We start from the raw sequence: 25,603 nt of genomic DNA on the forward strand, positions 1-25,603 counted from the left end.
GGAGGACCTTTCTAGACTAGCAATAAAATGATCTCCTGTGATTCAATCAAGTCATTCGAACACAAGTCATGGCAACAAACTAACCAGCAGCAAGAACTCATTGTAAAGAAGGAATAATACAAAACACATTAAATGTACCTCATCAGTTAAAATACTATAAGAACTTTAAAAGTAGCCAATGATGGGTGAAAATTGTTTTGTTTTACAAATGACATTTTCAAAGCTCTTAGACACACAAGTACCATAGATTGCTTTGAAAATGAGCACTTAGACATACAAAGCAACCTATGGTACTTTGTGTGTCTAAATGTTTTGAAAATGAACACCAATATCAATCTCCTACCTGTGTGAAATTGACCTCTTTTTTTTTTTTTTTTTTTTTTTAATTTTTGAGTTGTTTTGTGATCCAGTTACACTAATTTATTATAGAAAATAAAAAAAAATTGTACATGAATTGTCAATGAGGGCTTGGAATGGCTAATAAAATAGAAACCCTCTTGAGAATGCCAGGGAAAGGGAATGGGATTTGATAATACTACCTTTCTGTAGTTATAATGGGAAGCCTGAGAACAAAGCCAGCTCAGAAGATCCTGGTGTCATCAGTCAGCTTGCATTGGCACATGTACCCTCCCCCCTCATCCAGTCCAGCATCTATCCCGTACTCTCTCTAGCCCCCCTACTTCCCCAGGTTGCTCCTTCTTCTGTCTTTCCTACTTCCCCGCCTCGGGCCTATAAACTGTGTGAAAGTTGCCAGCAGCAGCAGCCTGAATACAGATTGCCTCCTCTGCCTCGGGTACAAACTTAAGACAATCTATAACTGTGCATATGCAGTTATATATGCCTTGTAGGTGTAGGTGCAATGAAAAATGCCACTTATCCACAAAAGTGTCCTAAGTGTTGATTTATAAGGGTGTGTGTTAGTGGCATAGCATGCAATTGCAAGGGGGCATATGTACATGTGGGCAGAGAATGGGCAGAACACAGGCATGTCTCTCACTAAAATACATGCCAAAAAGGTTAAATGAACAACTTGAGAAAGTACCAAAAAAGAACTGTAAAAAACTTACCAAATCTCTCGAAACAGATTAAAAAAGCTGAAAAGCTAAAAAAATGGTAGGAACACCAGACCCGTATTTAAAAGAAGGTAATGTAAGCATCAGCATGTGCTATTTAGTGCGACCCCCCTCAAAATAATTAATATGATGCATAGAATGCAATAATGAAGGTGTATAAAGTATTCAAAAAGTAAAAAGATAGCTAAAAAGCTGCAAGATTGTGATGCCAGGAAAAGGAAAAATTACACTGGAAAACAAGACACAAACATGAAGTGAGATATAATGAAGTGCGATAGTGAACATGGTGCTGAATAAAAATATACACAAACCAAAATAAAATAAGAATATTCTCAATGATATAAAAACATAAAATGGGACAAACAAATCTGTAATATAAATGATACAGACATAGCATAATTATTGACAAATCAGATGAGATAAAAGACTTAGGGCCCCTTTTACAAAGCCACGGTGGTTATACTGCCACGGTAAATACACCGAAGTCAATCCAATTCCTGTGGGCTTCAGTGCATTTACTGCAGCAGCATCGCTATTGCAGCTTTGTAAAAGGATCTCTAATTGAAAAGTATTATAAAACAACTAAAGAAAAAATAGTACAAATAGTAAGAAGGAGGGAAAAAGGAGAGAGAAATAAAAAAGAAACGGAAAGGGAAATGGGGACATGGAACAGGGGAATTTAACAAAGAGAGGGGGAGGGAAGGAAAGAAGAGGAGAAATAAGGGAGCGAAAAAAGGGAAGAAGGGGAAGAAAAAAGGAGACAAAAGGATGGGAGGGAGGGAGAAGGTAAAGAAAAAGGAGTAAGCGAAAAACAGAGAAGCAGAAGGCAGAGTTATAGTGTTAATCAATATGCTTGAAAATTCTAAGTCTGAAGACCTAGGAGAGTAAATATGTGACACTTTGCAAGAAAGAGATGGAATAAAAAACAGAAAAGTGAAAAGCAGGGCATATTCGAAAGTATGGGCTCCTTTTACTAACTGCGATAGCGTTTTTAGAGCACGCATTTTAACACGTGCTAAACGGCTAGAACCAACGCCAGTTCAATGCTGGCGTTAGCATCTAGTGTGCGTGGCAATTCAGCGTGCGCTAAGCGCATGCTAAAACCATTATCGCAGCTTTGTAAAAGGTGCCCTATGTATAAATTCTAATGTACATAAAGGGCCATTTATTTATTTAAAACATTTATAATTTGCATATCCAGCATCTATGCGGGTAACGATGCATGCATAATTTAAAAAAAAAACCCTCAATAAACCACATAAAATACAGCATACAACTTAACAACCTGAAACCAGTGCCCTAAAAATAAGGCCAAATAACTGCCAAATTACACATTGCCCAGTCTTAAATAGGGTGTTTTTTTTTCTGGAATTCCAAACCAGCTACTCAAAGAAAGATCCAATTCCGAGTTCAGCCTATTATGAGTAACTGTAACCAGTTCAAAAATAAAACATTGTTCCTCTCTAAAAAGCATAGAATCAGTATCACCTCTGCACCTTCTCTTCTTAATAAAAAAAATTTTTAAGCAATTGATGAATCACTGTTACAGTACCAGTGTTGTACAACTGGCACTGATTGAACATTCCTAACAATATAACTTCTAGAAACAGAGAAAAATGAAGGTAGATAAACCATATGGCCTATCCAGTCTGCCTAACCATGCCATCTCCAAGGTATGGAGAACGAGAGGGCACTCTCTAAAGCTGAAAGGGGATAGATTCCGTACGAACTTAAGGAAGTTCTTCTTCACCCAGAGAGTGGTAGAAAACAATATGCTTTCACTTCCAATAGAGAATTTCAAATTACCCTGCAAAGGCCCTGTTTCGCCTTATAGCTGCTTCAAAGGATTCACTCTCCTTTCAGTTTAGACATTCAAAAGTCAGAAAGCAAAACTGTCACATCTCCGAGAAGACTATCTTAAAATGACTATAGCCATAACCATTAAAAAAATATCAAAGATTAAACCTCAAATCTCTCTCTAAAAGCTATTTACATGCTCAGATGCACACTGCAAAATATGTTACATCCAACTGTGCCTACTTGGGTTTTTTATCCCCAGGACCCCTGAGGAAGGCCCTTTCAGGCCGAAACACGGACCACGTCAGGTCCAGTATTCATGTTGTATTCATGCTTGTGATGGACTATTTTATACATTGTGAAGATTTGGAATTGCACTTAAGACATCTAATAAAGATCTCTTCATCTGGATCAACTGTTCCACTCCTTTGTTGTTGCTGACCCATCTTCACTGTGGAATGGAGTGGGTTCTGTTTTGTTTTAGCTCAACATTTATGTTAGAAATTAATTCCTGCTACAGGTGTCCTGGCTACCTGCTCTGCTCATATTATGGTCCAAGAGTATCCCTTGTCACCAGATCGTCTGCCCTGTTGGTTTTGTTGTGGGCTTTTTTTTATTGTAACTTATCTACATACTGCCTTACAAGTAGGTAGACCTTTATAAAGTTACTCTATCATCTACTTTGCTCAAACTGTTATCAACATTGGTGTACCTGTCAGAAACTGAGGATTATGAGTAAAGCAGTCAATAAATTATTATATATAAATAATAAATAAAATAATCCCAAGGTAATCATTGATATGCTACGTCTTGGATGGAAGACCACAAACTGAAACTCAACCCAGACAAAACTAAATTCATCCTCCTAGAAAATAACAAAATCCCAACCATAACCAACTTAGAAATCAACTCTATCAAATTACCCTTTGCAATCCACCCTAAAACTACTAGGTATGACTATTGACAGAGGCTGCACCATGCAACCACAAATAAACAAAACAATATAGAAATCTTTCGCAGTTATGAGAAACCTTAGACAAATTCAAAAATTCTTTGAAAAAACACAATTTCAGCTCCTAGTACAATCTCTAATCCTAAGTATCCTAGACTACTGCAACATCTTCTACCACCCCTGCCCTGCAATAATGATTAAACAACTACAAACAATTCAAAATACAGCGCCGAGACTCATCTACTCATTGAAGAAACATGACCACATTTCTGAGGCATACATCGACTCACATTGGCTTCCAATCCAGGAAAGAATACAATTTAAATTCTACTGTATACTATTTAAAACCATAAATGGAGACAGCCCAATCTACCTAAACAACCGCCTCATCCAAACTACCTCTACCAGGCATAGAAAAACACACACCCCATTCACCTACCCTCCAATCAAAGTAAAATGGAAAAAACTATGCGATGGCCTACTAGCCACTCAAGCAGCAAAAATAGATAACCAAATCTCCAACCTATTGATAACAACCCCAGACTACAAGATGTTCAGAAAGGAAATAAAAACTATACTCTTCAAGAAATCCCTTAACAAAGCTTAATACCACAAATACCCCCTTCTTACCATCCCCTCCCTTACCCCTGATCCTACTTATCCCTCTCTTAGAAACGACCTTTGATCTAACTTTGTAACCCTTCTTCCATAACTCTTTTGTAATCCGGTTTGAACCGAAAGGTAATGGCGGAATAAAAATCTGTAATGTAATGTAATAAAAGCTAACCTAATGCAATTAATAAACAAAATTCTCTGAGGCTGACAGCATGCTTTAAAAATGTTTTTATACCCAATGATTTTAAGCATTCAGCATATCATTAAGACACTGCAAGACCAAATATCTGGTTCTTTTCCAGTTCTTATATGCAGCATTTCCTAAGAATCATCTTGTGTTCACTTTAGAGATATTTCTTTATGCCTATTATTGTGAAAATATATTCTATCACCCTGTCTAAAAGGAAACTCACTACCTGTTCCCTCTGATTCAATTCCCACCCATCTGCTGATTACCATTTCCCCTTCTGTCAGCCCTCCTCAAGCTATCGCTCTCCACTGCAACTGTACTTGATACTTTCTCCACTCTTGAAAAAGCCATCATTGAACCCTACCTGCCCCTCTAATTATTACCCTACCTCCCTTCTCCCCTTTTTATCCAAACTACTAGAATGAGCTGTCCACTGCCATTGTCTTGACTTCCTTTTGGCTCAAAATATCCTCGACACCCTTCAATCCGGCTTCCGCCCCTTCACTCCACAGAAATTACCCTTGCTAAAGTCTCCAGTGACCTGCTCCTGGCCAAACCCAAAGCACTCTACTCCATCCTCATCCTCCATGATCTATCTGCAGCATTTGACACCGTATATCATCGTCTACTCACTGAAACACTGTCCTCACTTGGGTTTCAGGGCTGTTATTTCATGGTTTTCCTCCTATCTTTTCCATCACACCTTTAGCATTGCCAGTACCACCTCTTTGCTGATGACTTGCAAATTTATCTTTCCACACCTGAAATTGCTATGGGACTCCAGGCCCGAGTCTCGGCCTGCCTCTCTGACATTGCTACCTGGATGTGTCGCTGCCATCTAAAATTAAACATGGCCTAAACCTGCCTCTCCTCTTCCCCCATTCTCTATAGCAGTGGATGACACCCTCATCCTCCCTGTCTCATCAGCTCGCAACCTCGGTGTCATATTCGATTCGTCACTCTCCTTCTCCTTTCCTATCCAACAGACTGCCAAAACTTGTCATTTCTTTTTCTATAATAATGCTAAAATCCATCCTTTCCTTTCTGAGCATACTGCCAAAACCCTCATTTACCTTGTCACCTCCCATCTGGATTACTGCAATGTGCTTCTCACCGGTCTACCGCTATGCCATATCTCATCACTTCAATTTGTTCAGAACGCAGCTGCGCACCTCATATTCCACCAGGATCATTATACCCACTGTACTCTCCTCAGGTCGCTTCACTGGCTCCCAGTCTGTCTCCACATACAATTTAAACTCCTTTTACTGACGTTCAAGTGTACTCACTCTGCAGCTCCTCAGTATCTCTCCTCTCTTGTTAGCCTCTATACTCCTCTCCGGGAACTCCGCTTGTCAGACAAGTCCTTCCTCTCTCTCTACCCTTCTCCTCTACTGCCAACTCCCATCTCCATCCCTTCTACCTTGCTGTGCCGCATTCTTGGAACAAACTGCCTGGCTTGCTACGTCAGACTCCATCTCTGGCAGTATTCAAAACCAGACTAAAAACCTACTTATTTGAATCTGCATTTAAACACTGACCCAGCCAACACATTTGCCTGTCATTCCCTTAATAGTCCCCTACCATAATTAGAATGTAAGCTCTTCTATGAAGGGACTGTCTCTTGCATGTACAGTGCTGCATGCGCCTGGTAGTGCTATAGAAATAACAAATTGTTGTTGTTGAAGTAGGGTAATAAATGCCGTTTTAGCACAACTGCAGATAGGGTATCAACTTTTTATTTTCAAAGGTGCACATACTCATAAACACATACACCGAATAACCTGCTATTGATATGAAAGGGAATGGAAAAGTGTGCTGAATGGTTTCAAATACTTTTCTTGTAATGTAAGCTACTTCATGTCTCCAAGATTATAATTGTACATCCATTTATAGTTTTGTCTGAATTTCTTTACTTGACCAGACCTTTCAATTCAAAGCAAATCAAGCATGAGAAACCCACTGAATCCCAATATGGCATAATGACATGGGTTATATTTATGCAGACTAAATCAGTCATGAGAGTATATGATTTCTGAAACATTCTTAACCTATAAACCATTCAAATAATTATGAAAAATAAACTTTAAAACATTGCACAGTAGCTTAGCGGGGGTGAGCGGTGCCCCTCTCCCGTCCTCTTCTCTGAACCCCATTCGCATGCACTCACCCCTTCCCGATACCTTTTTGTCTTCGGTGCAAGCAGCCAAGAACTGGCTGCTCACTTTGGCTTCAGTACTCTCTCTGACGTCACTTCCTAGGCGCGGGTCCCAGAAGTGACGTCAGAGAGAGCACCATGGCTGCTCGTGCCAAAGGTATTGGGGGGAAGGGACATGTGCGCGGCAGGGGGAGGAGTAGGAAAGGGGGCGGAGAGTAAGAGGGGGCTAGCACCTCCGAGGAAGACCATGCCCGGGGCAAAGCGTCCCCCCTTGCTCCCCTTACTATGCCACTGGCTACGGTCATGTGTTTGTAACAATAAGTATATTTTATTCACTTAAAATAGACAATGCTGTTCACAAAATTATTACAAGTTCCAAACTCTTATTTAATACTTTCAATGAGTTATGCAGCAGATGTGTATGTGTGTAAATACATTTCTCAGTAAAAAGGCTATGCCACATGCAGTGGAGTAGTGAGGGTGAGAGGCCCCCCCCGATCCCTCATCCGCTCCTTCCTTGCCCCACACGCGCCCCTTCCCTTACCCCGCATCTGGTTAACATTCCCGGCGCAAGCCGCAACTCCAATTTGCTGCTCGTGCCAGTGTCGGCTCTTCCTCCGACAGAAGAGCCAGTGCTGGTGCGAGCAGCAGGTTGGGGGGTTGCTGCTCATGCTGGGAATGTTAAAGAGGTACGAGGGAAGGGAAGGGGCATGCGTGTACGATAGTGGGAGGGGCAGAGAGGAGGATGGGTGCCGGCACCCCCATCTAGACGGTGCCCAGGGTGGACTGCCTCCCCTCCTCTTACTATGCTACTAGCCACATGTAAAATTGAAATGGTTTTGTACTAACCCGAATGTTAGGGCCAAAGGGGTTTGAAGTTAAGAGACTCATCTGTGGTGTATCTTTACAATAGAATCCTCTGTATCACAGATATCACTATCTCTGTTCTAAATCAACTGACAGTACCTCACACCTGTGCACTATATATCTAATAACGATTTTGTACTTCTCAGTATTGTTACCCAACTTCCACAAAGCATATGCTCTCCCTTCTCCTTTGATTCCTTTTCCAGCTGTGATTCTCTAAATTGTAAGTCACCTTGAACCTAGTTAAGGCATAGAGCGACTCAGAAATTGCAGATTAGATTAGACAAAGTATTTATCTGAATTTTATAAGAGTTATCTTTTAAAAGTGATCAATACAGTAAACAATTAATTGGCATTAAACATAAGAACATAAGATACTGGGATAGACCAAAGTTCCATCAAGCCCAGTATCCAGTTTTTAACAGTGACCAAACTAGGTCACAAGTACCAGGCAAGAACCCAAAAGAGTAAAACAGATTTTACACTGCTTATTCAAGAAATAAGCAGTGGGTTTTCCCAAGTTCTTCTTATTATGCCAGGTATACACCTGGGAGGGCCTCCGCGTGTGCGGATCGCCGGACTTGATGGACCGAAGGTCTGATCCGGAGATGTAATGTAATTTATTTCTTATATACCGCTAAATCCGTTAGGTTCAAAGCGGTTTACAGAGAAATATATATTAAAGAATACAATAAAATAAGATAAAATAAAGAATAGGTACTTGGAATTTCCTTACTGTCCCGAAGGCTCACAATCTAACTAAAGTACCTAGAAGACAGTTATTGAGCAGTAGGAATAAAATAAAGATAGAGATATTGAACAAGATACAGTGGTGCCTCGCATAACGGCCGCCTCGCACAGCGGACGCTGCGCACAACGAACTTTATGTCGTGATCCGTATAACGTACTTCGTTTCACACAACGAAGTCGCCCGAGCTGCATCCTTCCGGGGTTCCTGCGGGGTTGGATCGCAGCGGGGTTGGTCGAGGGTAGTCTCCTTCTCCTTACCTGCCCTGTCGCAGCACACAGCCGAACGGAAATCTTCCCGATGTCAGCGCTGACGTCGGAGGGAGGGCTTAAGCAAAGCCCTCCCTTCCTCCGACGTCAGCGCTGACATCAGGAAGACTTCCGGTCGGCTGTGTGCGGCTGCGGCAGGGCAGGTAGGAAGAAGGCAATGGCGAACGAAAGAGGGGGGAGGGGGCGGTCCGCCCCGAAGAATGTGCACAGCTGGTCAGGTCCCCCGATCGACCGACAACAGGCCCGGCCGACAAACCTCCCTGCCCTGTAGCCGCGAATCTAAATTACCTCTTACAGCAGCTTCAATAATCCAGCTGCTGTAAGAAGGTAATTTAGATTCGCGGCTACAGGACAGGGAGATTTGTCCGACCGGGCCTGTTCTGTTGTCGGTCGGGTGCAAAAGCGCCACAAAGGTGGAGGCAGGGAGGGAGGAAAGGTGGAGTGGAGAAGAAAAGACGCTTAAGGGGGGAGAAGGCCGCTGAAAGCACATGTTGGAGCAGGGGATGAGAGGGAGGGAGAGAAGGGGAAATATTGGACAAGGGCAGAAGGGATGCTAAATCATAGGGTGACAGGCAGAGAGAAGAACAGGAAAAAGAGTGGAAGCAATCTTGAACCCTGAGGGTGAGGGCAGAGAGAGGTGGTGAGATGATTGATCATGGGGAGAGGGACAAAAGGGAATAGAGATGGGATAGGAAGATAGTGGAAGTAAAAGGACAGGGAGATGTATGTTTTTAGATGTATCTAAATAAAAATAATAACAAAAAATTTATCTTTTTTATGTCATCTTAGCATATTTTATGCTGCAGAACGAATTATTTTTTTTTACATGTATTCCTATGGGAAAACGCGTTTCACATAACGAACGTTTCACATAACAAACTTGCTCCTGGAACCAATTAAGTTCGTTGTGTGAGGCACCACTGTATTAAACATTCTAACAAGATCTCTCTAAGGCCATAGTACTTTTTAAAGTAAAGTATACATCTCAGTAATAATTAAATAGATAAACTAAATAAATTAAATTTGTTTGAATTAAAACTAAATATGGAAAATTTTTAAAAGAACATATATGGACAAAATAAATGTGAAAAAGAATGAACAACAAAGGAATGTGAGTGGAAAAAAAACAAACAAACCGTTGAGCAATGGAATTCTGAGGAATAATTTAAAAATAAAGATATAAAGCAAATAAATAAAAAATTAGGATATAATAAACATGATGATATAAGAGTCAAAAGGGACAAGCATCACTTCAGTCAGACCAACAAATCTCTGTCCCAAGCACTTCAGCCGTTAATCCGATCAGCCGATGGCACATCTTATGTTCTTAATATTGGTGCATAGGAAATTATCCGAAACTTAAAACCCTGCTAAGATTACTGCATTTTCTGGCAATGCTGAACTTATTCAGCCTGAGAAAATAATAGTATTCAAAATATATTTTACAAGGATCAGACGTTTAATATATGGAACTATAAAGAGAGCAAGGACTACTCGACTTTTCAGTAAAAAGGCCCAATATGTTAAAAAAATACATCTAGGTGGCTAGCAATATTTAAAAATCATACATCAAAGTTTTCAGCAAATTTACAATAAATAAATTAAAATAATGTTTTTAAAATTTTTCAAAAGATACATATTCAAAAGATTTACTCTTCAAAGACTTCAAGAAGGAAATGATTTTCCTCCAAGGATAAATATGAAAGTCAAGTTTTGCGAGTATGCCGATGACTAATAAATTCAATCCTGGAACCACAAAATCTGTTTATAATGTCTTACTAAAGTGCATTATTTTCTTCATTCCTGTTTATCAGTTTCATACCAGCAAGAGAGTCCAAGCCTGAAGCACCATAAGCCCTTAGACATGGCTCCATTTATAATCCCTTTCTTTTCTAGAAGAATCAGCAACCCATTCCAACAGGCAAAGACACAGACTCCTTTCAACACTGGTCACTATGAACAATGCCCATCCAATATCCCCAACCCCTGATAGATAGCACCCAAAAATCAAATCTGCTATACAGCATCACATATTAAGTCAGTCTATGGCATTCTGGAAGAACAGTTCAATGCAAGACCATAGCAGATGAGGACAAGTTCAATTATTCAAATTCTGTGTACTTGAAGGCAGAAGGCTCTTTTTGTCAGACCTTATGCTTCCTAGATTAGCTGGGACCTGGGATGATTCTCCAAAAAACACTCATACAAATTAGGTTGGTGGAGAGTAGCGAAGACTTGCTAAATTTGCATGTGCCCATTGCTGGTAATAGCGATGGGTACATGCGCAGAATAAACGCAAAAAGAAAAAAAACACAACAACAGCAGGAGAGATATTTTCTCTTCTTTTGCACATCTGCTACTCGTTTACAATGCATGCTCTTCATTCTATGCTGTAGTATGCTTATTAAAATTCAATAAAAATTTGTCCATTTTTAGGATTCTGAGACAACAAATTTTATAAATTATGTTGATCAGAACTTGACATTTGCACAAAAAGACACTTAACGATAATATACGAGTAAAATACTTACGTTAGTATTATTATTTTACCAGTAAAGTTTGATAAATACGAGTATAACAGCTGAGTTTACTCCAACAATCCACTGATTACTTACATTCAAATAGAGATCACTAGCCACGCGCAAAGTGTCTCCCCACGGTGATTACATTCACACGATAACAGAAAACAAACTGTTTTACCAGTCATAAGCATCAAAACAGTAACTAACGAATAACCTGAAGATTCAGTTGTAGTATTTTTATTTCTATATACTTTTTAATTTCATAAGGTTGTAAAAGATGTCTAAAATAAGCTTAATTTGCAGCTCCCCTGTATGTCAGACATGGCTCCCTAGGAAGCTGTGGCTCAGTTTAGGAACCACTGATTTACACCCTTTTACAAAACCGTAGAATTCCTATGAGCATTGGCGCTGTTACCGCTGCGGCAGGTACCTAAAAACCACACAACAGTTTTGTAAAATGAGGGGTTAGTTCATTCTCAAAATCTGCACCAACGAATATAAAATCAACTTTGAACCATTAAAATTTTTTTTTAATAAAAATATCAACTGCACAAACAAAATGCAAAGATAAAATACAGTAATAATGGATACTCACCCATCATTTGAGCAAGTCATAAATTCTTCTTTTATTTTTGGATGCCAGCATCCCTCATTAAGCATTGCTACATGGCCCTACAAATATAAACATAAACATTGATATTTGATAAGTACAGGAAGTAAATTCATATTGTTATTTATCATATTATTCAGACAAATAAGCTCATAAAAGATAAAGAGATTATGTACTTACCCTGATAAGCTCTTTTCCAGTAGATAGGTGAGACATTCTAGACCAGGGGTGTCAAAGTCCCTCCTCGAGGGCCGTAATCCAGTCGGGTTTTCAGGATTTCCCCAATGAATATGCATTGAAAGCAGTGCATGCACATAGATCTCATGCATATTCATTGGGGAAATCCTGAAAACCCGACTGGATTCCGGCCCTCGAGGACCGACTTTGACACCTGTGTTCTAGACAGATGGGTAATATCCCTATAGCCATGTGCATCTGCAGAAGGAATCCACTCCGGACTTTTCCTCTTGTCTCTGTTGTACTTCACTGAGCTCCTTAGCTCCACCTACAGTTAGTACCCAAGCACTGAGAGTCACCCAATCCACATGAAGTAGAGGCACCTGTAGCAACAGGCTTAAAAAACAAACTGTTCTGCTCAAAAATTAAATCATCCACACACATGAGTTGTGAGGCAAAGATGACATCAACCAGAAAGGATTTCAACTGATAGTGCTTTATTGGATATGGACATGACATTGCCAGTGCTTCGGCATCACTTGCCTTTCTCAAGAGTCATACTCTTTCGGAGAGAATCTTCAGGTATCATCAATTGTCAAACATAAAACAGCAAGAATCAACCATCAGATTTAAAAGTTTCAAAATAAAGTAAAACCAGCCAAACAATAGCATATGTGCTCAGTGGTTAGGCAGGAAAAATTAAGGGCTCCTTTTACTAAGGTGCGCTAGCGTTTTTAGCGCACGTTGCAGATTAGTGCACGCTGTCCCCCGCACTAAGTGTAAAAACTAATGCCAGCTCAATGGTGGCATTAGCGTCTAGCGCACACAGCAATGCAGCACACACTAAAACCGCTAGCGCAGCTTAGTAAAAGGAGCCCTAAATCAAACAGTTAACTGCCAACATAGGCTTCAAAGGAGCTCAGAAAATACTCCCATATAGAACAGAAACATATATACAAATTCTTCCCAGCCTCCAAGGGCTGACAGGCATCCAAGAATCAGTTTGGAGAAGCATAAACAGACTGAAACAGTAGGCAGGCGCAGGAAGGACTGGGCAGGAGCAGTGGCGTAGCGAGGGTGAGTGGCGCCCCTTTCCTGCCCTCTTCCCAATCTCCTGCCGCACACCTCTTCCCTGTACCTTTTTAACTTCGTCAAAAGCAGCCACCAACTTGCTGCCCATGTCAGATTTGGCACTCTCTCTGATGTCACTTCCTAGGTGTGGGTCCTGGAAGGTATAGGATGTGTGTGCGGCAGGGGAGGATTGGGATGGGTGGGGAGGATTGGGATGGGTGGGGATGGAGAGGAGGAGGGGTGCCGATGCACTGAGCAAGACCGCGCCTGGGGTGGACCTTCCCACTCACCCCCGCCCCCCCCCTTTACTACACCACTGGGTTGGAGTCTAGAATGTCTCACCTATCTACTGGAAAAGAACTTACCAGGGTAAGTACATAATCTTTTTTTCCAGTGCAATAGGCGACACATTCTAGACAGATGGGATGTACAAAAGCAGTCCCCAAAAAGCTAGGGCACGCTTGCTATGTCAACCCTTAAGTTCGAGGTCCAAAAGGACAAGAGAAAAGCACACTACACCAGCCTGATAGGCACAGAAACCCAGGACACCAAAAAATTATTTCAAATACTAAAAAGACCTAACAGACACCAAACCCTACCTAACCACAATCAATACCCCCCCACCCTCAGCCACCCTATTAGCAGAACACTTCTAGAACAAAATTAAAAATGCCAGAGCTACCCTTAATGTCGCCCCAACCCACATTATGGAATTCACAATATATCCCATAGATAAAGACTCAACTGCAGCAGACAGAACATAGTCCCAATTCCCCAACATACAATGGTCCGAATTCAACATACTCTACAAAAAGTACAGCCATGCTTCACGTGATCTCAATCACTGTCCTCCCTATCTCTTAAAATCCTCCAGCACTAAATACCGAGCTCTTCTCCTATATTGGATACAAACCACGCTCACAAACGGCATCTTCCCAAATGAACTCAGCGAAATCATCATCACCCCGATCCTAAAAGACCCTAAAGGACCAATGGACCAACCATCCAACTACAGACCCATTGCCCTCATACCGCTATATGTCAAAATAATAGAAAGGCTAGTAGCCACAGTCCTCTCCAATTATCTAGAAGATCACAACATACTCCACCCCATGCAATCCGGTTTCAGAACCAACTTCAGCACAGAGGAGCTACTAGGATCCCTCATGGACACTGCTAGACAACACCTCAGTACAGGGAAAAAAATGATGCTCATACAACTGGACCTGACTGCTGCATTCAACCTGGTGGACTATAACACTCTACTACAAATTTTGGACATAATAGGTATCACAGATAAAGTATACTCATGGTTCGAAGGATTCCTAAAATCCAGAACTTACAGATAAAGAAAAATCAGAAACTTGGTCAAACCCCTGCAGCGTACCCCAAGGATCGCCACTATCTTTTCAACCTCTACACTGCCTCCCTCAGTGCCCACCTGGACAAACTAGGCCTATTTTCCTACAGCTATGCAGATGACATCACCATTCTCATACCTTTTAATCAACCACAGCCCTCCATGACAGACGCACTACACCAAACACTTGAAACAGTAGCGACTTGGATGAAACATCACAAACTGAAACTGAACCTAGACAAATCAAAATTCATCATCCTCAAAAATAACAAAATCCCAACCATAACCAACATAGAAATCAACGCAATTAACTACCCCATACAACCCACCCTAAAACTACTAGGAATAACAATAGACAGATGCTGCACCATGCAATCGCAAATCAATAAAACAATACAGAAATCACTCACAGTTATGAGAAACTTAAGACAAGTCAGAAATTCTTTGAGAAAACACAATTTCAGCTCATAGTACAATCACTAATACTAGGACTACTAGACTATTGCAACATCCTCTATCTCCCATGCCCTACTACAATAACAAAACAACTACAAAGAATTCAAAATACAGCTCTAAGACTCATCTACTCATTGAGGAAACACGACCACATCACAGAGGCATACCTCAACTCTCACTGGCTTCCAATTCCAGCAAGAATACTATTCAAATTCTACTGTCTACTATTTAAAACTTTAAAAGGAGATAGCCCAACCTACTTGAACAGCCGCCTCATCCAAACCACCTCAACCAGATACAGGAAAACACACACCCCATTCACATCCCCACCAATCAAAGAAGTTAAACGGAAAAAAACTATATGATGGCCTCCTAGCCACTCAAGCATCAAAAATAGACAACCAAATCGCCAACCTTCTGATAACGACCCCAGATTACAAAACTTTCAGAAAAGAAATAAAGACTTTACTTTTCAAAAAATCCCTGAAAAAATCCTAACCTATCAAGCTTCCTTCTTTCATAACCCCCTGAACCTCCAAATCAACCTGCTCTACTCTTTTTTTCCCCAAAAAGGACCAGAAATCTTTTTGTAAAACATCCTCTTTAACTCTTTTGTAATCCGCTTTGAACCCCAAGGTAATGGCGGAATAGAAATCCCTAATGTAATGTAAAAATGGTCTTGCGTGTCAAGTCCAATAGGGAAGCATCTTAAAGGGGCTCAAAAGGAGCCTTGGTTAGGCTAGACAGCACCAGGTTAAGGTCCCAGGAAGGGAAAGGGTGCTTAACTGGCGGTCTGAGACAAACAGCCCCCATCAGAAATCTAGCAACATCAGGATGAGACGCCAACAAGAACCAACACTCCCAGGATCTTAAGCAAGAGAGCCTGGCCACCTGAACCTGAAGAGACACCACAGTGAGGCCTTTATTCAGGCCAGCCTGAAGAAAAGAAAGAATCTGTGAGATCGGAGCTGAATAAGGGTCCACCTGGGCCTGGACACACCAATGCTGGAAGGCTTTCCATGCCTTAGTATAAGCAGAGACTGTGGATGACTTCTTAGACTTGAGAAGAGTATCAATAACTATAGCAGAATACCCTTTGTGCTCTAAGGCTGCGTGCTCAAGAGCCATGCCATAACAGCAAAGTGACCATGGATACTGAACCTTGCATGAGGATATCTGGATGGACGCTCAGCCGAAGGCTGCAACCCCTGCGCAGAGGCGTCAGATCTGCATACCATGGTGAGCAAGGCCAATCTGGCCCAGACCCAGAAGTCTGTCTGCTGAGGAATTCTGCTTGAACACTGTCTACTCTCGCCACATGTGCTACCGTCAGCGCTAGGAGGTGACATTCCGCCCAAAGAAAAAGAAGGCAGGCATCCTGAGCCAGAGGAGTGCTTTTGGTTCCTCCCTGGCGATTGACATAGGCTACTGCCATCACATTGTCAGAGAAGATCCTGACCACTTGGCCCTCCAGTCTTCTGCAATCGCATCAGAGCTAGCCGAATGGCTCTGAGCTTCAACCGATTGATTGACCATTTCCCCTGAATAGGACGATTGCAGTGGCTCTCCCTTATTTGGGTTCTAGCCTCCTCCCCCCCCCCCCCCCGGTTCATGTTACAACAGGGGCCTGAGTTAACATTTTTCTCTGTGTTAATTGCATGTAAAAATGCTAGGAACACTCTCAACAGTTAACACAGAGGTTTGTAAATTACCATGCATTAATTTGGGCAGTTACCAAACTGCAAAACCTTAGCTCAATTTAGTAAATGAAGCCCTTAAAAGAGGATGGAGGGAATTCCGTAATAGCATCCAAATTTAGGTTCCAGAAAAATCCACAATAAACTAGTATTTTATAAAGGGAGATCCATGCTGATCACCCATCATAGAACACTAACTCAGTGTGGAAGTAGCACCTAACCTATGAAACCTGGTATAAATGCTGGCGCCTAATTTTTCGCAGTTGGGCATGCAAGTGACAGTATTATATAACATTGTGTCAACTTTCCAACCTGTTTGGCCACCTTAAGATCATCACATACAACAGGGGTAGGGAACTCCGGTCCTCGAGAGCTGTATTCCAGTCAGGTTTTCAGGATTTCCCCAATGAATATGCATTGAAAGCAGTGCATGAAACTAGATCTCATACATACTCATTGGGGAAATCCTGAAATCCCGTCTAGAATACAGCTCTCGAGGACCGGAGTTCCCTCCCCTGACATACAATCACATCCAAGTCCCACTCTTCTATCATGCACATAAGCTCTTCGCCCCTAAACTGTATCTTTCCTTCATTTATTTTTTGTGCAGCCCGAATGCATAACCTTGCATTTCTTAGCATTAAATTTTAGCTGCCAAATTTCAGACCATTCTTCTAGCTTCTCTTGGTATTTCTTCATGTTATTCAAACCATCTGGGGTGTCAACTCTATTGCAGATTTTGGTTTCATCCGCAAAGAGGCAAATCTTACCAGAGAGCCCTTCAGCAATAACGCTTATAAAAATGTTAAAAAGAATAGGCCCAAGAACAGAACCTTGAGGCACATCACTGGTAGCATTCCTTTCCTCAGAGTGATCTCCATTGACCTCTACCCCTCTGTAATCATCCACTCAACCAGTTTCTGACCCAACCTGTCACTTTGGGGCACTCAATTTATTTATTAGACATCTGTGTAAAACACTGTCGAAGGCTTTGCTAAAATCTAAATGCACCACATCTAGCGCACTCCCTCTATCCAATTCTCTGGTCACCCAGTCAAAGAAATTGATCAGATTTGTCTGACAAGATCTACTTCTAGTGAATCCATGTTGCTTCCAGTCCTATAATCCACCGGATTCCAGAAACTTCACCATTCTCCGTTTTAAAAATATTTCCATTAATTTGCTTACCACAGAAGTTAGACTTGCCTGTAATTCCCTACTTTTCCCTTCCACTTTTGTGTAGAGAACTATAATTCTGCATACCATCCACCAAGTTTTTACACTGACTATCCCTGTCCTACAATGCCACTTCCCATAGCTTTGGCCTGACTGATCACTATTGGTAATAAATAGCCCTACTATATTTAACTACATTGGCTGCTCATAACCACAAGGATCAAATTTAAATTAAGCATCACTGCCTTTAAGATCCTGAGAGTGAATGCCCCTGACTACCTAACAGAATTGACCATCCTACTCCAGGGTGCCTGCAACAGATATTCCACCGGAAGCCTTTTTCACTTAAAATTCCCAGCATGCAGCACTATAAAGTCTACCAGGCAAATTACATTATCAATCCAATATCAATTAGTAAAATAATGGAACCAACTACCACTTACACTATGATCTTGTGACCACTATCTCAGGTTCAGAAAACTTTTAAAAGCATTTCTGTACCAAGATAGGGAGCCAGCCCTGAAGTAAATGAAATTGTAATTGTAAAAGCCCGTTTCTAAACTGTCTAATGCAACTCCTGGGGCATAACGATGAGCCAACGATGACCTACTTGAACTTGTAACTATGTCTACCTGTACCAGCAACTCTATTGAATGTCCATGTCAAACTGTCCATTGTAACCTCCTGGGTAACTGACCCAACCTTTTGTAATATAATCTGACCTTGAATTGAATAAGTAAAGGCAGAATAGAAAACCTGATTAACATAACAGATAGCACAATTGGCTAAAAAAATGGTTCTAACAAACTTCTGCCAACCTAATATCTTACTGGTATGACAAGTGAAGAAGCTACGGGAAGGATGAGAACTGCAGCAACACTTGAAAAAATAAAGAATAAAGCATTATTTAAAGCAAAGCAATGAAACTTGATTGCAACAAATAAAAAGGCAAGCTGGAATCACCAGAAATGTCTAAGTTTCCTTTTGTGAATCATATGTTTGTTAAGATAAAGGCAAAGACAAGGAATTTTAAGTGTTTCAGTCTGTTAAAACAGTGACTTCAAATTAGTCATAACAAATAACAAGTTCAAAGAGGATTTCCTAAAGAGATCTGACCATATACACTGTCTATGTCTAATATTGTTTTAAATTATTCAAGACATTTGTTGACAAGCAACAATTGTGAAATTTAACTGACACCTGTTATTATGCTGATGATATAGATAGTTCCTAGCATGTCATTATGTTTCCATGCTAAAAATATTGAATACAATTTTCTCTTCCATCCTAACCCCAATCCTCCTTCCAGATTCAATCGACAGTTGGTTTTCTGCTATAATTTGAGCGATTGATAAAAATATTCACACATGTCAGAGTGCAAAAACCTTTGGCACCATAATTCATTCATGTTTGCTCATTTTGCTTCAACACTTTGACCTCTTATGTCAAAGTTGAAATTCTCAAATGCTATTAACAATGTTTATAATACCATTCCCCAATCATGAACCAAAAACTAGTATATAGCTGTTTTATAATTAATGACAATGTTCACAGAAAATGAGAATTTTTAGCCTGTACATTTATTGCTGAACAGATTGATCATATTACCTTGGTATTTTCTTTTTATCAATCAGTTTTCATCTTGAAATCCCACATTTCAGCTTTCTACCAGTACGATACTTCAATTTTAGTTATTAATGAGCATAAAAGATATACACAGATACAAATAAACAGGTTCCAGTATCTTTATACTCTCATAATTAGATATTTTCTAATTGCTTCCTGTGGTTATATCTGGCAAATCAGTTCAGTTAGCTCATCCTTCTTCGTGTACTGATATTAAGTCAAAGTGGTTTACATTAATAATTAAAATCTATACAGATATAAAACAAACGAGCATAAAATCCATGAACCAAAATGAAACATAAAAAATGTAAAAAATTCCAAAACATATGGACGGACTCTAAGAGAAGTAGTGGAGGTGAACTACTGCAGAGCTGAGTTCTTGATTCCTAAGTCAGCGAGAATGTCTAGTAGGAGTTGATGATTGATAGTGCTGAAAGCGACACAAAGGTCAATCAGGATCAATAAGGCATTGTTTCCTTTATCAAGTATTGACCAACTGTTGTCAGTGATGTCCAGGAGGGCCGATTCTGTGCTATGGCCTGCTCGGAAGCCAGACTGAAATGGGGATAGGGATTCTTGCTGTTCTATGAATTGTTGCAGTAGGCTGAGCACTATCTTCTCCAATAGTTTGGAGATGAAAGGAAGGTTGGAAACAGGACGGTAGTTGCTTGGGTCATTTGGGTCGAGAGTGGACTTGATAATGGCAGATTTCCAATTGAGAGGTACTTTTCCAGTTAATAGGAAGGTGTTTAGGATGAGGAGGATTGATTCTGCAAAGGCGTCTTTGGTGGACAGGGAGGCTGGATGGGCATGGGTCAAGGATAGTGTTAGAGGGGTGAAGCTCTTTTGGTATTTCTAGGAGCTCGTCATGTGTGACCAGGTGTAGTTGGGTTAGGGATCCACAGGATGAGGTCTAGATATAGTTGGGTTAGGGATCCACAGGACGAGGTCTAGGGCGTGTAAGGGGAGTGTGTCTGTGTATGTGTGTGTGTAAGGGGGTGTTCTGCTGGGAGTGGAGTCGCGATTGCTACAAATTGTTATCAATTTTTGTTTGGAAAAAGTTGGAGAGAGCCTCACTGTCAAGGTCGGTGGGGTCATTGTGATTGTATCTATGGGCAGCAGAGAAGAGATGGTTTGTCAGGGTGAACAAGTACCTGGAACGGTTAGGAACTTTCTACAGGAGTTGTGAATAGTGGGCTTTCTTTGCTTCCAGAATGGCAGCTTTGTAGAAGTCTGATAATTTTTTCCAGTGTGCCGACTCCTCATTTGGGTGTTTGACCCATTTCCTCTCCGCTTTCCTCAGAGCTCTCTTTAGGGATCGAAGGTTGCTGGTAAACCAGAGGGCAGGGGTTTTGTTGGAGACTAGTTGCGTTCTTTGATCTGTGCACAGTTGTCATAGAGTGACTGGATCCCTGTGTGCCAAGCAGAGGCGGCCAGATCGATGGAGTGGAGATTTTGGTTGCAAGTTTTACTGAGGTCCCAGATTCTGGTGGACATGGCTAGAGGAATGACTGTGTTTGGATTCCAAGTTTGCTTGGCTAGGGTGGGGCCTTTTAGTTTGGTAGGGATGGCCATGCTTGGAAGGTAGAGTTCTCCAAGCCACACACTTGGTAGAGTAAATCATATAGGTCTGGAAAAGAAAATGAAAGTGTTTCCTAGGCGCATGAAACAGGACACTGAAATGAAAGGGATATAGCAAAGATGTCTCCAACGAAATAAATCTAAAAAATATGAATAAAACTAAAAAAAGGAAATAAAAACTTTGGGCTCCTTTTACAAAGGTGCGCTAGCGTTTTTAGCACACGCACCGGATTAGCGCGTGCTATAGTGTGCGCTAGCCGAAAAACTACCGCCTGCTCAAGAGGAGGCGATAGCGGCTAGTACGTGGGGCATTTTAGCGAACGCTATTCTGTGTGTTAAGGCCCTAACGCGCCTTCTTAAAAAGAGCCCTTAGTTTACCGTTGATGCATAAACCGCTGATGCATAAACCGTTGATGCAATCAAACGGAACGCGGCAAGATGGTACCATATATGCTAATATAATTTAGGCACAGCCTGACAGGGCTAAATGCAACTATAGACCTTGTATTAACATGTGAGTTTCAAGAGCAATATATTTCTGGTTATAGTATTCAACCTTATCTTTAAATAAGAGGAACAAAGCTTAGTGTATGACCTCATGAAAGTATGGTGAACAGAAAAAATGAAAACTGTGAATAGATGAGATAAAAAGATGCCAAACAGAGAGAAAAAAAAGGTAAAGAAATGCCATATTTAGGTTGCTTAGAGTAATGAGAACTAAAATATGAGACATGTAAAAAAGATAAATACATAAACCACTGATGACACCATCTGAGGAACGCTAATAAATATAATTAAATCCGATGAATACATAATTGTATAATAAAAACATGCAAAAATATAATATATATGCAAATTAAAACCTTAGAACGTGAATACTTATGTTTTAGAGCATCCAATGATGTGTATGATAACACACTGAAAAACATTCAGATTTACTACCTTGGTGTTGGCCATATCCACGATATACTGATCTCCTTTAACACATTCCATCACCTGGAAGCCATCTCTGTCAAGTACCTTAGCCTGAGAATTTCCAGCCACAACTAGAATAACATCTCCAGTGCTGCTGTATTGCAAAGACTTTATCTGATGACTGTAAGAAGAAAAAAAAAAAGTAATTCCATGTTTATAAATTGTGAAATATTAAACACGAGCTACTTGAGCCACCAGTTTTTAAAAGAAGAGCTTTTTTAAGATAAAATCTCTACTTGGGTCACAAATAATCCTCTGTATATACAGTACCTGAATATAAACCAAGATTTTTGGGCCAAAAAAAATGGCCCAAAAATGGGGGTCTCGGTTTATATTTGAAGAATGTCGCTTTTGTCCTCCCCACCCAATCTAATCATCGGTGATGCTGCTGTCCCGCCCGCTCGATGCCGAGTTTCTGTTTTCCACAATCCCCCCCCCACCCCCACCCAATGACCAACACTGCCATCTTCCACAAACACAACCCTCCCTTGATGAAAACTGCTACTTTCCCTCACAAATCCTCTTCCCCGATGACTGGCACTACCGTCCTCCCCCCGCCCACCTAGCATTACAAACCCAACCCTCCCGCCATGGGACAGGACAATTTGCACCCACGAGTGCTCAGAGAGCTATGCGATGTTCTAGCGAAACCAATGGCCATGCTCTTCAATCTCTCCCTAAGTACGGGGACAGTCCCCCTGGAACTGGAAAACAGCTAACGTCGTTCCTCTGCACAAAAAGGGATGCAGAGCAGACACTGCGAATTACCGACCAGTGAGTCTCACATCAATAGTGTGTAAACTCGGAAACTCTACTTAAAGGTAAATTAGACACGATAATGGATGAAGGGAATCTAAGGGATCCCTGTCAACATGGATTCACCAGAGGCAGGTCATGCCAATCCAATCTTATAAGCTTCTTTGATTGGGTGACAGGAAAGCTGGACTCGGGAGAGTCTTTGGACATAGTGTACTTGGATTTCAGCAAAGCGTTTGACAGTGTCCCACACCGTAGACTATTAAACAAGATGAAATCGATGGGTTTAGGCGAGAAGCTAACTGCATGAGTCAGTGATTGGCTGAGTGGAAGACTTCAGAGGGTGGTGGTCAACGGCACCCTCTCTGAGACATCGGAGATGACTAGCGGAGTACCGCAGGGCTCAGTCCTGGGACCATCCCTTTTCAACATATTCATAAGGGACTTGACCCGAGGGCTTCAGGGTAAAGTAACACTGTTTGCCGACGACGCCAAACTGTGTAATATAGTAAGTGAAAGCAATCTCAAGGATAGTATGACGCAGGATCTGATCACGTTGTAAAACTGGTCCTCGACATGGCAGCTGGGCTTCAACGCTAAGAAATGTAAGGTCATGCATCTCGGCTGCGGAAATCCATGCAAAACTTACACCTTAAATGGAGAAACACTAACTAGGACTTCAGAAGAACGGGACTTGGGAGTAATCATCAGTGCAGACATGAAGGCTGCCAAACAAGTGAAGCAGGCCTCATCCAAGGCAAGGCAAATGTTGGGATGTATCAATAGAGGCTTCATCAGCCGCAAACCTGAAGTCATAATGCTGCTTTACAGAACCATGGTGAGACCTCACCTGGAATAATGTGTGCAATTTTGGAGACCACACTACCAAAAGGATGTGCTTCGAGCTGAATCGGTTCAGCGAATGGCCACTAGAATGGTCTCCGGACTCAAGAGTCTCTCATACGAAGAAAGACTGGGCAAACTACAGCTATACTCTCTTGAGGAGCGTAGAGAAAGGGGAAACATGAATGAGACATTTAAGTACATCACAGGTCGTGTCGAGGCGGAAAGCGATATATTCTTCCCCAGGGGACCCTCGGTCACAAGGGGGCACCCGCTCAAACTCAGAGGAGGGAAATTTAATGGTGACACCAGGAAGTATTTCTTCACAGAAAGGGTTGTAGATCACTGGAACAAACTTCCGGTGCAGGTGGTCAAGGCCACCAGCGTGCTCGACTTTAAGAATAAATGGGACATCCACGTGGGATCCCTACGGGGGTCGAGCTAAGGATCTGGGTCATTAGCACTCAGACTTGATGGGGTGGGTCAGAAGAGTGGGCAGACTTGATGGGCTGTGGCCCTTTTCTGCCGTCATCTTTCTATGTTTCTAATGAAAACTGCTACTTTCCTCCACAAACCCCTCTTTCTTGATGACCGGCGCTACTGTCATCCCCTTGCTCAGCTAGCTTTAAGCTTACCACTACTGCAATCAAAGAAGCTGACACTGATGTTCTGTGCCACGCCAGAGTACAGCCTTAAGTTTCTGCGCCTACTCAAGGCCTGCCAAGGGCAGGAGCCAGGAAGCCTTGAGCATATGTGATCACATGTACAGGTATAATGAAACTCCAGTCTTAAGCCCTTACTGTACAAACGAAGCTGAATGAATTCAAAACAAAATTACTTTGGCTTGGTCCAAAATTAGAGCAGCTACCTTCGTCCATTCTATTGCCTTCAAGATCCTCACTGCAGACTGAATTCTCAAGTAAAGTTTTGGGGGTGTCATTATAGATTCAACACTTTCATTCAAAGACCATCTTAATTCTCTGGTTAAAAAAATGTTTTTTCAGTCTCCATATGTTGAGAAAAGTGAGATCCTGTTTCCATCAACAACATTTTGCTGTTCTTGTACAATCAATTATTCTTTTGAGGCTGGATTATTGTAATTCGGTCTATTTAAGCTTGACCAAGAAAAGCTTACAAAGACTTCAATTGATCCAGAATACTGCAGCTAGGCTGATCTTTTCAAAAAGTAAATTTGATCATGTCTCTCCACTTTTGTAAAAAACTTAATTGGCTTCCATTAATTTCCAGGGTTTATTTTAAATGCGCCTGCTTAACATTTAAGATCTTGCATGGCATCTTCCCTCCTTTAATTCCCCTGTCTTGGAATTCTGCAAGATCTGATACTATCAAATCTACTCAAATTCAAATTGTCTTTTCCTATGCCAAAAGGCGTTATCTACATTGGCATATTAGGGAAGTCTCTACTTTTCAAAATTACTGAGTTTTGGAATAATCTTCCTGTTCAACTGTGCAATCTGGGCTCTTTCCAACTATTTTGAAAACATCTGAAAACTTGGCTATTTTCAAAGTTGTAAATTCTGTTTCTCCCCTTACTATTCCAGAATCATATTGTATTTGTTCTCTTTCCTAATTTCTGTAAACCATACCGAGCTCTATTGTTTATAGAGAAGATGCGGTATATAAGCCTAAGGTCTAGTTAAGTTGAGTTTACTCAATCACTGATGTTCCCTCTCCATAAGAACATAAGAACATAAGAACTGCCATCTCCGGATCAGACCCATGGTCCATCGAGTCCGGCGATCCGCACACGCGGAGGCCCAGTCAGGTATACACCTGATGTAGTTTTAGTCACCCATATCCCTCTATGCCTCTCATAAGGAGATGTGTATCTAATTTGCCTTTGAATCCCAGCACAGTGGATTCCTTAATAACCTCCTTTGGGAGAGCATTCCAGGCGTCTACCACTCGCTGCGTAAAACAGTACTTCCTGACATTTGTCCTGGACTTGTCCCCCCTTAGCTTCAAACCATGTCCTCTTGTCCGTGTCGCGTTGGACAATGTAAATAATTTATTTTCCTGCTCTATTTTATCGATGCCTTTCAGCATTTTGAACGTCTCGATCA

The 25,603-nt window shown here is 41.3% G+C and overlaps 1 protein-coding gene across 5 annotated transcripts in view; it reads right to left on the reverse strand.

The window, feature by feature from the left end:
* Positions 1-25,603, reverse strand: part of WDR70 (WD repeat domain 70) — a 305,235-nt gene that overhangs the window by 198,891 nt on the left and 80,741 nt on the right. For all 5 annotated transcript variants that reach the window (XM_033932685.1, XM_033932678.1, XM_033932670.1 and 2 more), the window contains exons 8-9: positions 21,888-22,041; positions 11,787-11,863 (exon numbers count right to left, since the gene is read on the reverse strand). In XM_033932685.1, the coding sequence (XP_033788576.1) occupies positions 11,787-11,863; positions 21,888-22,041 (231 nt within the window). The remainder of the gene's footprint in view (positions 1-11,786; positions 11,864-21,887; positions 22,042-25,603) is intronic.

This window comes from Geotrypetes seraphini, chromosome 1 (genome assembly GCF_902459505.1).
Source record: "Geotrypetes seraphini chromosome 1, aGeoSer1.1, whole genome shotgun sequence".
Taxonomy (NCBI): domain Eukaryota; kingdom Metazoa; phylum Chordata; class Amphibia; order Gymnophiona; family Dermophiidae; genus Geotrypetes; species Geotrypetes seraphini.